The sequence below is a fragment of the Castor canadensis genome, chromosome 1, assembly GCF_047511655.1.
Source record: "Castor canadensis chromosome 1, mCasCan1.hap1v2, whole genome shotgun sequence".
Classification (NCBI taxonomy): domain Eukaryota; kingdom Metazoa; phylum Chordata; class Mammalia; order Rodentia; family Castoridae; genus Castor; species Castor canadensis.
Window position 1 is genome coordinate 139,027,810 of NC_133386.1, and position 14,850 is coordinate 139,042,659.

A 14,850-nucleotide genomic window follows, 5' to 3' on the forward strand; every position below is an offset into this window, starting at 1 on the left:
CCAATCCCCTGCCCACAGCTAGCTGTCTGGAAAAAGCATGGGTGTGGATGTATACACTCGTTTACAAGCTGTGTGGCATTGGTGGAGGCACTTAGGTCTCTGATTCTCAGTGTTTGCATGTGTACTTTGGAGATATTAATAGTAGCTGCCTGCTGTTGGGTTCTTGGAGGATTAAATGAGCTGGTGAATGTGAAGCACCTAGCACAGTACCTTGCTACATGTGTCTGAGGAAACATAATGCATTCCGAGTCCTTTCCAGGCCCAATATATTTTCATTCAACAAGCACTTATTGAACACCTACTGTGTGCAGAGGTGAACACATTGTGGGTGGGGACAGATGAGTAAGTGGTGTGAGGCAGGGCTGTTAGAGTGACTGAAGCATCAAAAGTGCCTACCTAGCAAGCATGAGACCCTGAGCTCAAACCCCAGTGCTGCAAAAAATAAACAAACAAAAAAAGTGGTGTGAGGGAAGGAGAGAGCCCTTCTGGAGATACTGGTCAGGAAGATTCCAGAAGACAGGCAGTAGGGGAAACTGAGGGAGAGGGACACAGGCAAAGCCATGTGACCTGCAGTGAGGGCCTGTTGTGACTGAAGCCTAGCACCTCTGGATGAGTTATGGCCATGTCCCTGTCAAATGGTCCTCTTGGGATCCTCCTCTACCAGAAGAAGGCACAATTCCTCCCTCTTAGCCACTTAATGACTTAAGTGACCCAGGCCCTGCTCTGGGACCGCCTCTCATTCACATAAGCACAGCCAGTGCAGACCTCTCAGTCACTCCTCCAGGAAGGAGCAATTATGTGCATGTGCTGTGCACATTAGGTGTGTGTGTGTGTCTGTGCACATGCATGCTCATGTGCAAGGGTCATGTCTACGCCTGCACCCAGCCAGCCAACTAGGGACTGGCCCAGGGAAGAGCATGGTCATCCCAGGCTGGCCTTGCCCTGGATGTCCCCTCTCCCACACCACTTTCAGCTTGTGGAAATTTCCACACTTTGCTCTGCCCTGGTTACAGCTCCTACTGCTGTATTTATCACCCTGGAGACACAGTGACAGGCGCACACATGCCACACACACGCCACACACACTCATGCTCAGCACACACGTGCCTGCACTTCCAGTTCTGCAAGTGCAACGTGCACACACACACACACACACACACACACACACACACAGCACATGGAGCAACACCCACACACAAAGAGCTCTCTAGGAAAATTGCTCCTCCTCCCTCTTGCTGCTGTTCCTCCGCCTCCTCCCACTACCCCTCCTCTTCCTCCCAACACTGCTCTGTCCGCCCACCACCACCCACCTCAAAACACTGAGACCAAAGAGATGGGCTGGCCAGTGCCACCTGCCTCTTGTCAGCTGAGAGGCACTTCCCCCTTGGTGACTATAGTGTGACCCCCCTTTTCCCTGTACTCTTTCCCTTCCCCCTTTCTGCCACTTTTCTGCACTCCTGTCTTCTCTCCACATAAGTCACTCTGAGTCCCCTCTTTGTTACTCTTTTGACTCTGAAGTGGAAATTGCTCTTCCTGCCTGCCCTCTCTCCTGAGACTTAGGCCAAGGGACAGCTGGGGTGTAGGGGGAACTGGAGGCCTGAATCTCCTCAGCTTCCATCACCTCAGTCCCCCCTCCAGGATGAGGGGAGGGTTGTGTGTCTGGCTCCATGGAGACCAGTGTCATAGCAACGAGTCCTGGTGGGCACAGACTTCTTCCTCCTCCAGGGTTGGGGGGCCCATAGGAGGAGCTGCCAGCACGCCTGGAGTTGGTGGGCCTTGTGCTGATGTCCAACACTGGCTACTACGTCCACTTCTGGCCCATGCCACTCCAGGATGCCTCACCTCGACCAACTCTGCACTACAGACTCCACTGTTACAAGGCACTCGTCCTAGGTGTGGAGGGCAGGGGCTTACTCGGGTGTGCAGCAACTCTGGCCAAGCTCCTGACTCAGACCTCACTTCTCTCTTCAGGTTTCCCACCTTCCACCCAGCAGTCACAGGGTCAGAGAGATCAGTCCAGTGGTCCTGCAAAGTCTCCGGCCAGGCCTTAGTATTGGCAATGGTAATGATGATGCACGTGACAATGCTGATAAACCATGAGAGAGCACCACCACCCACTGTGCTAAGGCTTTGCAGGTGTCATCTCACTTATGAGCAAGATGACCAGCAAGTGATCTAGCCAGGGCAGGCCGGGCCCTTCCCAGTTAGAATAGGCAGACCTAGGCTTGGAGTATGGTGCCTGCCCCAGTAGGTGCTCCTTTCTGAATAGAGGGCAAAATGTCTTCAATTCTTTCTGCTAGGGAGAGTTCATGAGAAGGATATGGTGTTAATCTGGGTTTGGCCTTAGGGTTTCTAGAAACCAGTGTTGGATTTCAAAGAAGCTAGAGATGGGGAAGACATTTGCAGCCCAGCAATGCAGAGGTGGCTTCCATTCCCCAGGTTCTTTTAGAATCATGTCTACTGCCCAGGCAGGGGCCTAGGGACAAGGAGAGGAGACTCCTGCCTCCCAGCCCAGCCTCCATTTGTCTCCCCACTTTGATGCAATCACGTTGCTGCTGCCTTCCTCCTGCCTTATGTAATCATTCAAATATAGCAGCTGCCTTCATCCCACTGAGTCACACCCCCTCTATTCCCCCTCAGGTGTGGGGAGTTAAGGGCGAAGAGGTAGCACAGGGCTGAGTAGGAGTCTCGCGGCCTCCTGGCAAGGAGGATCCTGGTGTGCAGGATGGAAGGTGGTGGTGAGGGAGCTAGAGCCCCACAGAGAGCGAAACCTCCAGAACATGAAGCCACTGACCCTGCTGAAACTCCACTTTCCTGAGGGTCCTTCCTTCCACAGCCTTCTCTTCTGGACCCCTGTCCCAGTTAGGGGAGATGAGAGAGGAAGGGGAGGAGTTGTTGAGGGTGAAGTGGCCAAGAGTCCCTGGTCCTAGGCCCAGCTCTGCCCGTTGTGTTATTTGAGACTTGGATACCCTTACCTGGGCTTCACAGTGAGGGATTTCACTCTCTTGGCTTTAGCCTCTTATGCTGCCTGGTTCATATCCCTGGAGATGATCAACCTTAGGCAGGAGGCACCCAAGTGTCGGGGCCAACAACATTCCAGGCTGACTTCCCTCTCCTTCCTTTCTCTGCCTGTCTGAATCTCCCATTCTCCCTGGGCCATGTCAACACGTCCCCATCTGTGAGGCAGGGTAGGGAAGAGGGGCCGTTGAATTCTGGGCTAGGGACGGAGCAGCCCTTTGCTGCCTCTCTCCTTACTTGACATCTGCTCCACTGCCCAGCAATAATGGCGGGGGAGTGGGGGGACTCACTGTCCCTATATGGGATCATCCTATCCCTCATAGCTCTCACTGATTTGGAACCTGAACCCTAGGTTCTGGGTCCCCCAAACCACCTTCTCGGAAGGTCCTGAAGAAGCCGCTCTACCTTCAATCTACTGTAGAGGCTGTGGTGGCATCTCATTTCTGTGTCAGCAAAGGCTTTGTCACCTGTGGTTTGATTGTGTCCATGCTTTGTGTAGGATTGCAGGGGACTGTGCCAAGCCCTTCTCAAAGACATGTTTTCCAGTCCTTGTCATCAGAGCCACAGGTGTCAGTTTCCTGGCTGAGAAGGCGGAGAAGCTCTGTGAGGTGACTGCCCCCACTCCTTCCTCCCCCTCCTCGGTTGCTGTGACCAAGACCCAGGTGTGGGCCCACCCTAACCCCAGTCAGAGGAAGTCATCCAGAGTGTTCAGGCCAGTCCTCCGTGAAATCCATGTTCCACCAATTATGAGCCTTTCCCTAGAGAGCTAAGGGCGCTTCACACTCTGCAGCTTCAGCCTGCCCCTGGGGGTGGGGAAACAGCTGCTACCACCTGTGTCCCCTATGTACACCTGCAGCCTCTTATTGAGGCTTGCTCCTATGTGACCCTGGGCTGAACGCTGATGTGCACCATCGTGTTTCCACCTTCATCTTCCTTCTGGCTCCTTCACCAGCATTTCTCCCTTGTACCTGTTAGCTGGGGCTGAGCTAAATAGGACTTTGACCTATCACTGAGGAAAGCAGGATCCAGTAGACAAAATGAGATGAACCTGAGTGGAGGTGATGGGACAGGCAGCAAGTCTGGGATAGGAGAGGTAGCCAAAGGCTGCTCAGCCCCTCAGCCCAGAGTCCTGTGGGTGATGGTTAGAATGTGTGCTGAGCTGGCCCAGGAAGCGGAGGGCAAGTCGGCCTGGGAGGATAACAGGCTGCACAAAGCCCATGGTTAGCATGTCCTTGGGGACCAGAGAATGCTCTTCCTGACGCAGAGAATGAAGAAACGCGTCAGGGACAGATCATGAGAGGTCTTAGATCCCAGGTGAGGAGCTTGACTTTGACCCTGAGGGCAGAGGGGAATTATAGGACCACATAGGTGTCTTAGGAAGCTGCCATCAGTCAGGTATAGGATGGATGTGGAAAAGAGGAGTTTAACTGAAGTAGAGGCTGGGCAACACCTAGGGGAAGGGGAGGAAGAAGAAGCTTGGGGGACAGAGAGAATGGATGGGTGTGAGAGAATCCATAGGCCTCCAGGGGTCGACTTGACACAGAAGGTAGAGGCAAGGGAAGAGACCCAGCGACTGTGCAGCTTACAGCCGAGGGATTAGAAATCTGGCCCAGGCAAAAGTCGTGTTGGATTCTGAACATCTGAGTGTCAGGGACCAGTGGCAGGTTGCCAGAGAAGGAGGCGTACTGGACTGGACTGGCACTCCAGAGGGTGCTGGGAAACAGCGGTATTGGTGTGTTGGTGGAAGGCTCCCTGCCCAGTGGGGTGAGGTGGAAAACGAGGGGAGGCAGGGCCTTGGCTACCGTGAGGAGCATCTGTATTGAGGGGCCGAAGATAGATGCACCACAATGGGAGATAGAGGGGGGCCCATCTGGAAGGTGGGAGGGAAGCAGTCTCCCGTGGGGGACAGGGGCGGGCACTGAGAAGTCACCTTCTGCAAAGAGGAGGTAGCTAGAGCCTATGGAGGCTGCAGTCCTCTCAAGACGATGGGGCAGCATGGAGACTGGTTACAGAACTGCACCCTCATCAGTTTGGGCAGCCGCCGTGCTTCCCCTTGAGAGTCCTGCCTCCTCCCATTCCCTTTTACAGCACCCCAGCTGTTCAAAAACGGTGGGCCGGGGCCTGAGAACACATGGCCCTATGGTTCAGCACCCCGGAGAGCGACTGGTGGAGGGAGTGGTGGAGGAGCTGTGGACTATCTCCAGCTTTCTCCCCTTTCTGCACCACCCCAGCACTTGGGAATGGTACTTCCTTGGCCCTGTCAGTTTGGCTTCTTCCATGGGGGTGAGGGGCAACTATTTACCGTGAATTCCAAACCTTACAACACTTGTGACCACGTAGTTCAGGTGGAAAAGCTGAGCTGGAGTTCAGACAGGTGACGTAACTTACCTAGACACATGGCAGAGCTGGGATTGGAATCCCTGTCTGGCTGTAAGTCCTGAAGTTGCTGTTAAATCTTTTAAGTCCTGGACCTTGGTCTTCTTCCTGTAGCCCCTACACTGGGAAACTGGATTTGGTGTGGCATTGGGATGGGGAGGAGATCCTCTCTACCACCATATTCCCAGGAAGTTTCTGAAGAGGAAATCATCACTGTGGCTTCCAGGGTGGGAGGGAAGAGAGGGGATTTAGGGCCAGGTGAGGCCTCATGCACCTGCGCCCACCCACACTCCTCCTTTGAACTCTCCTGAGGCAGCTTCTAACTGCCAGGCTCCTTAGCTCCTGAGCAGGTTTTTGGGCTTTAGGAGCTGTGAAAGACCAAGACCGGCCATGGCTCAGAACCTCAGAGAACACCTTTCCAGCTGGCAAGATGGAGCAGCAGGGTCCCAGGAATAGGTGAGGCTGAGAAGCAAGATAAGAGTTCTGGTCTGCCTCTGCTGGTTTAAGACCAGTCTGGTCATGTTCCTTCAAGTGAGAACGCAGTTTGCCAGAGCTTTCAGAGATCTACAAGTCTATCTTTGGGGTCCCCAAAGGAAGCAAATGCTCCCTCATATCTTCTCCCCTGATACTTCCTAGGCTACAAGACAACTGCTTTCTGTAGCACTCTGCCTGTACCAGCTGGGTCACTCCTGTCCAGCCTCCCCCCACCCCCAAACACACACCATGCCCTTCAGCTTGGGTCAGGTTTCCGTTCAGTCTCGGGCATCTCTGCCTGGAGGCTAGCAGAGGGTAGCAGTCTCCCCACAACTCAGGGAGGTCACTGGTGAGGGTCACTGTAGCTCCTCCTCCCTGAAATATAACCCCTTACAGATACAGCTCAAATCCTCTTTTCCAGAAATCTTGCCAACCTTCTGATTGGGTTAGAAGACCCCAACTGTGCTTCACAGAATGTGTGCATCCCCCTGCCATTGTCCACAAGTCTGCCCTCCTCTGCCCCAGCCTGGGTGCTTCTCTAAGGGAAGGGACAGTCTGTTGGAGTTGACCAGTGGTGGGTGCTTGTAAATGAATGACTAAACTCATGGCAGAGTCAGGACTCCACCTCCATGTCCTTCCTTAAGGTGTGAAGCCTTTTCTCCTACATATAACAGGAACTCTGCTGAGACAACTCCCTACTTGTCCCATTACCTAAAAGGCTCCTATTCCATGGGGTTCAAGCTTGGTCCTGAGGAGTCTTCTCTGGGGCACAGGACAGAGGTGCAGTAGGCCTCTAGCATGTATATAGCCTGTGGCCAGTGAAGACCATTTGGGACAGTCTGTGGACTGTCCTACAACACACTAGGAGTCCTACAACTCCTAGTGGAAGTTCATGTTCAAGCATCAGCTCCTACAGTGTCCCAGGTAAGCAGAGCCACCAAGAGGTGGGCTTTGGGACAAGGTTCTGAGTCCAAAGGCCATCAGCAAAAGCCTCCTGAGTCTGCTGTGTCCAATCTCTGTGCTGACATGCTCCCTAGAATGTGGCACAGACCAGTGAGGAAGCCCAGGGGAATGGCAGATAGTTCTGCATGAGGAGGACACAGTGTGTCTCCCACCGTAAGGACCCTGTGAGGGGGCAGCAGAGGGCCTGGGCTTTGTTCACCTATCCTTTGACAACCCCATCCCTGCCCATGAGGATCGCAAGTCCTCCATTCTCATTTCTCTCTCTCTCTCTCTCTCTCTCTCTCTCTCTCTCTCTCTGTCTTTCAGTTTCACCTCTGATTGTTTTCTAGCTTTGTTTCTCTCTCTGTTTTCCCCTAAGCCTCTCTGATCTCTGTCTTTCCATCTTGATCTCTCAGAGGCTCTGATCCTTCTCTCCTCTCCATCTTCATGTGTTTCTCTCCTTTCCTGTCTCTGTTTATCTCTCAGTCTCTCCCTCTGTGTGTCTTTTTTTCCCTCCCTCCTTGTCACAGTCTCTCTACCCCTCCCTCCCTTCCTCCCTCCTCCTCTCCCTCTCTGTCTGGGCCTCTCTCTGTTCCTCCTCCCTCCTCCCTCCCCCTTCTGCATTATCAGACCTGCTCCAACCTCCTCCCAGAGCTAGCCAAGCAGCAGAGGCAGTGGCAGCAGGAGAGGCAAGAGGCGGAGCAGCCGGGGCAGCAGAGCCGGATTGGGGTGTTGTGTCCAGGCTGAGTGGGGGCAGGCTGTTGGTCTTAGTACCTGTGCCTGCTGGGAGTGCCCTGTCCAGAACTCCAGGCAGTGTGTGTGGTGGGGACAGGGCAAGGTACCACCTTAGTCTGGCTGGGGAGGCGGACGATGAGGAGTGATGGGGCAGGCATGCGGCCACTCCATCCTCTGCAGGAGCCAGCAGTACCCGGCAGCGCGACCGGCTGAGCCGTGAGTACTAGCAAGGGGCTGGGGTCTGGGTGAGCAGCCACTAGAGGCACCACAGACGGGGTCCTGGGAGTCCCTCCAAGGAGCTGGGGTTGGCATGGAGCTGAGCCACGTGGGAAGATCAATCCTGCTCCTGGGGATCTGGCTGCGGGACAGCAGCCTAGTGGGGTCCTCTGTGCAGGGTGGGGATGCCTGCATCCACCTAGAAAGTGATGAAGCTGGGGTCCCAGAGAATAGCTGCTGGCTGGGGGAGGGGTTGGTGATGAACCTGAACAATTCCTTCGGGGGCCGGGGGTGGGGGAGGAATTCTGCTGAGGAGTTCCAAGGAACTCTGGGGGCTGAGATGGTTCAGGACCCTGGAGAGGGACAGAGTCTCTGCTCATGAGGGGCGTGAGAGAGAAGAGAGAGAGGGAGGGAGGTGGAAGAAAGAGAGACTATGAATATGAATGAGTAAGAGTGGTCCTGGAGCAAGAGAGAGTCTGGGTAATCTTCCTCCATGGAATTGGGAATTAGGGTGCAGGGCTATTGCTTTGTTCAACTTTCCCCCAAATCATCTGTCCCAGGATAGGGTAGAGAGAGCCATGGTTGGAACGAAGCTCCTATGCTCCAGCCTCGTGTTTGCCCACATGAAGGGGCAGGGGTGCATGTGTAAGTATAGGGGGAGCTCAGTGGAGGAGCCCCTCTAAGGGCTGCTGAGGTGGCAGGCAGGTGATTGCGAGTGTATGTGTGTGCGTATGCATATGCTCCCGAGTCAGAAGAGGTGCAGGTCTATGCCAGGCTATGGGAGGGTGTGTGTATGAATGTGGGGAATAAGGTACATTTTGGGTATAGAAGGGCCTTTAGGATTCTGGGGTCCTTGGTTGTATGTGAAGCAGCCTTTCTGGGTTTGTGAACACCAGTGTGTGACTGTGGGAGTTTCTCTGCACATGTGTGAATGTGAGTGCAGGTTAGTGTGTGTGTGTGTGTGTGTGTGTGTGTGTGTGTGTGTTTGGTTGAGTTTGCATGCTAGCATGCATGTTAATGTGTGCGTTGTGTCTGTAAAATCGTGGCTCAGTATGTATGAGTTTTGATTCCATGTGCATTCATGTTTGCATGATATTTGTCAGTGTGTGAATAACAGTGTTGCTGAGGGTGTGTATGTGTGTAGGTGGATGTGTGTTAGCATAATTGTTCTGGTGTGGGTGTGTGATCATGGTGCTGCAGTGTGTACCTTGGTCTTTGTGTGGCTTGTGTGCATATGTGTATGGGTCTGTATGTATGTGTTCATCTGAGTGTGGGTGTTTCTTTCCCTTGGTGGTTAAGGACACAGCTGGGCCACTGTGGCCCATCAAGGCAGGGAGGGGGTGGCTGAATGACCACCTCTGTGAGCCCAGGACAATTCATTCTATACCCTGTGGAGAGATGCAGAAAAGAAATAGGCAATAATGGCTCTGCCCTCTGGGGCCTCCTAAGCTTTGTAGACACAAAATGGCTTGAGAATAATTAAGCAGTAAAGCTCAACATCAAGCTAACAGGTGGAGTGGGTGTGGGAACAGAATAAGCAAAGGCCCTGGGTTATGATTGGGCATGTGTCTGGAGCAGTGAGAGTGGTAGAAGTGGTCACAGGAGAAGGTAGAAGCTACATCTCTCAAGAGTTTGAGATCCAGGTCTCTTGGGTTTTGTCCAGAGGGCCTCAGGGAGCCTGGGAAGGTGTAATGCAGGGGAAGGACGTGATCTGATTTGGGGTTTAGAAATCTGGCTCATTGGCATTGTTGAGGTTGATCTGGAATAAAGAACTGGAGCCAGGAGTCCCGGTTGGAGTCCAGGTCAATGCAGAGAGCAGTGAATTCTGGGGCCAAGTGGGCCAAAGGGCAGATGAGGCCAGAATTTTCTGAGTGGAATCTTTGAGGACTCAGAAAGGCTGGATAGAAGAGGATGGAGAAGGGAATGTCACAGTAGCTCAGGTGTGGACTGGAGTGGGGATATGGTGGAGGGAGCTCTTAAGAATCCAGATGTCAGGACACATAAAACTCTTGGCAGGCTCAGGCAAGCTTGGTGTGGGCTCAGGAGGGACAGCCCCTGTGGACTTTCTAGCTAGGATGCACAGGGTCAGAGATGACAAAGTCCCTCTTGCTAGGCAAGGAAACAGGCAGGCTGTGGCTTGCCAGGCTCCCCTAGTTGAAGGCTGGGGCTGCACCTCTTCACTGACCCTCAGTGACCTTCTCTTTTGGGCCCTTCTCAGAAACCCTTGGTTGGCTGAGCTGGAATGGCTCACTGAGGGTTAATTGCCTTTACACTCTCTGCACCCCCTGAGCTCCCCTTGTCCACCAAGCAGCTCCTGCCACTCTTCCTGCTTCCCACTCAAGCCTCCTGTCCCCAGGGACTGCTGATGGCTTGGCTGGGATCTAGCCAAATGGTGGTGGTGGGGGGGAGTACTCCCCGCAGTCTCCCCCTCCAGTCTTAATGGACTGGGAGTCTCACCCTCAGCCATGCTGCTGTCAGGCCAGGCCTGTACTCCCCAGGCTTCTGCTGCTTAGTCCTATTGAATCTACCCACTCAGCATGCTCTGTTTGTGCATTCACTCACTCACTCACTCACTCATTTACTCAATAGGGACTCCCTGGTGTCTGCTTGGTGTTCCTGGGCTAGTCACTGGAAACACAGAGGACACTGATTGAGTCCCTGCTCTTGGACAGTGCCCAGCGTGATGAGGGAGGCAGAGGGGAACCTGATGGCCCACAGTGAACAGTGCTATGTAGAGGGAAGCTCCGGGAACCATGGGGCCCGCAATAAGCCAGGGCTTCCAAGGAAGAGGCACTTGACTGGTCCCTGAAGGACAGGTAGCAATTGCTCAAGTGGAGGAGCAGAGGGAATAGCTTGGAAAGGTAGAGTGATATGAACGAGTGCTGCATGTGTAAGGGACAGGAAGAGTTGAGTGGCAGGAGCCAACAGGAAGAGAAGACAGAAGGGGCCAGCTTTTACGGTATCCCCAATGTCAAGCTGAGGGGCTCGAACTTTTCCTCAGGAAATAATTGCTGTGGGAAGACTTTTACCTAGGATGCCTACCCTAGGAAGTCTTCCTTGGTTGCTCCCTCCCTCTGACCCCATGACCTTCCCTGAAGTCTCTGTCCTTGAGGGTCAAGAATCAAGAGCATGGCTCAAACTTGGCTTCCCCCTGCAATGTTTCCTGTATGTAAATCCCTTACCCAGCCAGCTAAGGAGGTCCTCATAGGCAGGAGCTGCCTTGTCTCTTGCTTCCTACTCTGCTCACAGAACAGGGCTGGGCCCCAGGGGCAGTGCAGCCTCCCAGTGGGAGAAGACATTAAAAACATCTGGATCACCTTCTAGCAGTTGCTTCCTCCTCTCTGCAGTGTGTCTTGGCTCTGTCCATCCCCCTCCTGTACACCCCTGGGGATGGGATGCTCAGCCCTTTTTTTCCTGGGCAGCCTGTCCCTTGTGGTGACTGTCTTTACCTTGAGCCTTCTCTGTAGGGCCTGGGTACTTCAGGCTACCTGACTTGGCTTTATGTCCTGTCTCCATCCTGGTTATAGCCTTCTCCTAGGCAGGGTCAGGCAGGTACATAATTATGATACAACACATCCTAGCCAGAGAGTGGGAGAAATGAGCAGCCTCTATTGCAACTACACATCATGAAGCTGAATGTGGGGGCAGGTCCTGACTTCTGCCCCCAAATAATAATAAAGAAGTAGGCAGGGCCCGAAAAGGAAGTGAAGTAGACAACAGGAAGAACTTCCTCCTAGTGCAGAAGGGTTGTGGAATCTCCTGGCTGCATGAGAGTGGACTGTGATGATGTCCTAGGACAGAGCGGGAATTGGAGGCAAAGATATCACCCATCCCTGACTGTCCTGTAGGTGAGTGAAAGTCAGCCAGGAGAGGGAGTTGGGGGAAGGGGGAGGGGTGAGAGAGGTGGCAGGTGTGACTGGCACTCATTCATTCATTCATGCACTCTTTCATTCAGCAGTGGGTGACTGAACTGCTGCCCAACCAAACATGGCAGCCTGGGAGGAGACAGACAGAGCCAATGACCATGTGTGGGGAAGCTGCCTTCCTTAACCTGTGCCAGCGTTGGGGGATGGCATTTAGAAGGAAGGACCAGTGGGGCTGGTGTTAGAAGGAAGAGTCACTTCAGGCCAAATTGAAGGACAGCTCTGGAAAGAGGGAGCACCAAGTGCAAAGGCCTGGAGGCAGAGCTACCATGGTTTTGCTTATGCCAGGGCTGGGAGAGTTCAGAGTGGCCTAAGTATGAAGCAGGAGGCTGGAGGGAAGCACTGAGATGGATCAGAAAGGAGCAGGGAGTTGAGGTTAGACTCTAGGCAGTACTTTCTGCCATGAAAATTTCCCTGGTAGCCTTGACATGTAGATATGCTTGTAAATTTGCAACATCTTGGTGTCTTTCAGTGCCCCTGACCTGGGCCTACCAAGGGGCTCCACTATGCTTGAGAATGAAGTGTTTAGTGAATAAGCAGAGATCCTAGAAATAAGGGAGAGGAAGCATTAGAAGAATGTGGGCCTTTTCCAAAAAGTGGCGTGCAAATGAATGCAAAGTAATATGCAAATAAGTCAGCTTGGGCTTAGCAGCTCTGGCTGGGAGAATGAGACATCACCCCCTTCCATGCTGGCCACCCACCTCCTCTGCCCCAGTCTGAGGGAGAGCTGGACTGACTTTGCTGCTGTGAGTACCCAGCTTGTGTGAGCTACAAGACTATGGCCTCTGGGATGGGAGCCATGGACTCTCTGTCAGCACCCCTGTCCTCTTGGGACATTGATATTTAGTAACAGGGATCTTTTCACACATTTATCTCCCATTGATCAGCTGCCCACTCCCTGGGAAAGGTCAGGTCTCCAGTGATGATCCACTTCTTGAAGTCCCTGAAGTCACCCTCTCACTGCTGTCCAAAAACAGGAAGCAACTGGGGCTTGGTACAACAAAGGGGATTTAAGTCAGATATCTGACAGGCCTTCCCATCTGGGGTTTCTGGGCTGTCATTCTTTGGATGGCTACTCTGGGTTCAGTAGAGGCTTTGAAGATAGAGTGACAGACAGGCATAGGTTATTCCATAGCTGTGCTGCCCCAGGCAAGTTGCTTGACTTCGCTTTGAACCTCATGCAAATAGTGCAGTGGAGATAATCATACTCCACTCACAATTGTCCTCACAGGATGGCTGTGAAGAATTTGAAGGTGTAGAATTTAGCACCCGGCATACAGCAGGTGCTAATAAAGGTTATCTCCTGCCATTATGAACCACCCACACCCATTTACACTTTTAGAAAGATTTGGTGGGGGCATGGATGGGAGAGACCATGGCTAGAAGCCCAAAGGCTGTCATCGTGTGGGAGAGATAGGAGGTCTGAAATGGAGTAGTAGTGATGGCGAGAGGCACAGATGCTCCGTGGGAGGGGCTGAGGTGTCTTGGGACATATGACCACCTTGCTAGGCTTCTCCTGTCTGGTCTGAGACCAATTCTCATACAGTATGATGGAAGAAAGAACTTGATGAGGAAGGGGTTAAACTGTGGCCATGGCCATGGCAGCCCGTGAGTCATTCTGGAAGTTGTAGTCTGGTGTGAAGATACTTTGCAGATATTTTGTCCTTTCAGATCCAGACCCTGCTGCTGAGGCTGGCTGGCAGCAGGCCCTGGTGGGGCCCAAAGGTGAAGCAGCCTAGACTCTTCTCCTCCCACCTCCCACCAGCTTGCTTTGTGTTGGGAGATATAGGTGAAGGCAGGGATAAAAGGATTAAGCTATAATTATGGCTCCTTGCACATCCACACAGAAGTTTACAGCTGCCTGAGCTGTGTTTTCACATCTATGATCTTGCTTAATCCTTACCAAAAACCCAAGAGGCTGCTGTTTTCTGGATGAAGGAACAGAGAAACTGAGAAGGGAATGACTTACCCATAGGAGTTCATCCTGGGATTGGTGGGGCCAGGCCTAGAACACAGGTCCCTCTGTCTCCAAAGCTCCTGCTCTTTCCATGGTTTATTGTTCCAGATGGCATACCTTGAAGACCAGGCAAGGTATGGACAGTTCAAGTTGTGGGCAAGGCCTCTCAGCAGAGGAACAGCAGAGCAAAGAACTTCTTGGGGGCCAGAAGGCAAGGGCTGGGCTGTGTGGGACATGAGCCTAAGAGGTGGACTAGCCAGGCCCAGAGACCCGAGTGTGGACTAGGTGCTTTGGCCCACCAGAATTCACCAAAATGTTTTGAGCAAGGGTTGGACCTGATCAATGTTGGGCTTTGGGAGGGTTGATCTTGCAGCTTGCGCTGAATGGATTGAAGTGGAGAAACCAAAGGCAGCCTGAAGCTTCTGAACTCCATCTTGGAGCACCTAATTTTGCTTCTCTTCCTCCTTTTCTCTTCATCTTCCTCCTTTCCGGAGGAAGAGCCTGAGTCTCTCCTCCTCAGGCTGGGGAGTAATGTTGGTGTACAGCAGAGCTGTGCTGTAAATGCCATATGTCGCCAGCAGGGGTTGCTGCATGGCGTCCACTCCTCCCTACATATTCCTTATGCCTGAAGGACCAGTAGGAAAGAAGTCTGCATGGAGAGCAGAGATGAAGGATAAGAGAGGGCCGTCCCATGCTCCCTACCTTCCTGGAGCCCGGGATTACAGAGCCCAACTGCACTTGGCATGGCAGGGAATGAAGGCTGAGGACAGGCTGGGCCCCACACAGCAAGGACAGATACACTAGAGGGATTAAGCCAAAGGACGAGAAATTTTCACTTCACATTTCTGGGACAGGCTACAATCTGGAAATAGATTTAGAATGACATTATATATATTAGGTCTAGGTTTCTATTAGGTCATGACCTTATTTGTTTGAGATTTGCTTAATACCTAGATGTGGGTGAGATGGATTGGTTTATTTGTGTCGTGTGTTGTATGTGTGTGTGTAGCTGAGTGTGAGCTTCCAGTTGTGTATGTGTGTATGCTAGTCTGAGAGGATGAGAATGCGTCTACTTTTGTATAAAAGTGTGGACATATGCAGATGTGTGAACATGTGTGTTCTTTTTCTTTTCCGTTTTTTTTTTAGGGGGCAGTACTGGGGTTTGAGCTCAGGGCTTTGTGCTTGCTAAGCAGGCACTCTACCACTTGA

At 52.7% G+C, this 14,850-nt stretch overlaps 1 protein-coding gene across 2 annotated transcripts in view; it reads left to right on the top strand.

Moving 5' to 3' along the window:
• The first annotated feature begins 7,449 nt into the window (after positions 1 to 7,449).
• Positions 7,450 to 14,850, top strand: part of Pde2a (phosphodiesterase 2A) — an 89,677-nt gene continuing 82,276 nt past the window's right edge. For both annotated transcript variants that reach the window (XM_074083806.1, XM_020163913.2), the window contains exon 1: positions 7,450 to 7,761. Coding sequence is in view for 1 of the 2 variants with exons in the window: in XM_020163913.2 (XP_020019502.2) it covers positions 7,691 to 7,761 (71 nt within the window). In the remaining variant the exon portion in view is untranslated. The remainder of the gene's footprint in view (positions 7,762 to 14,850) is intronic.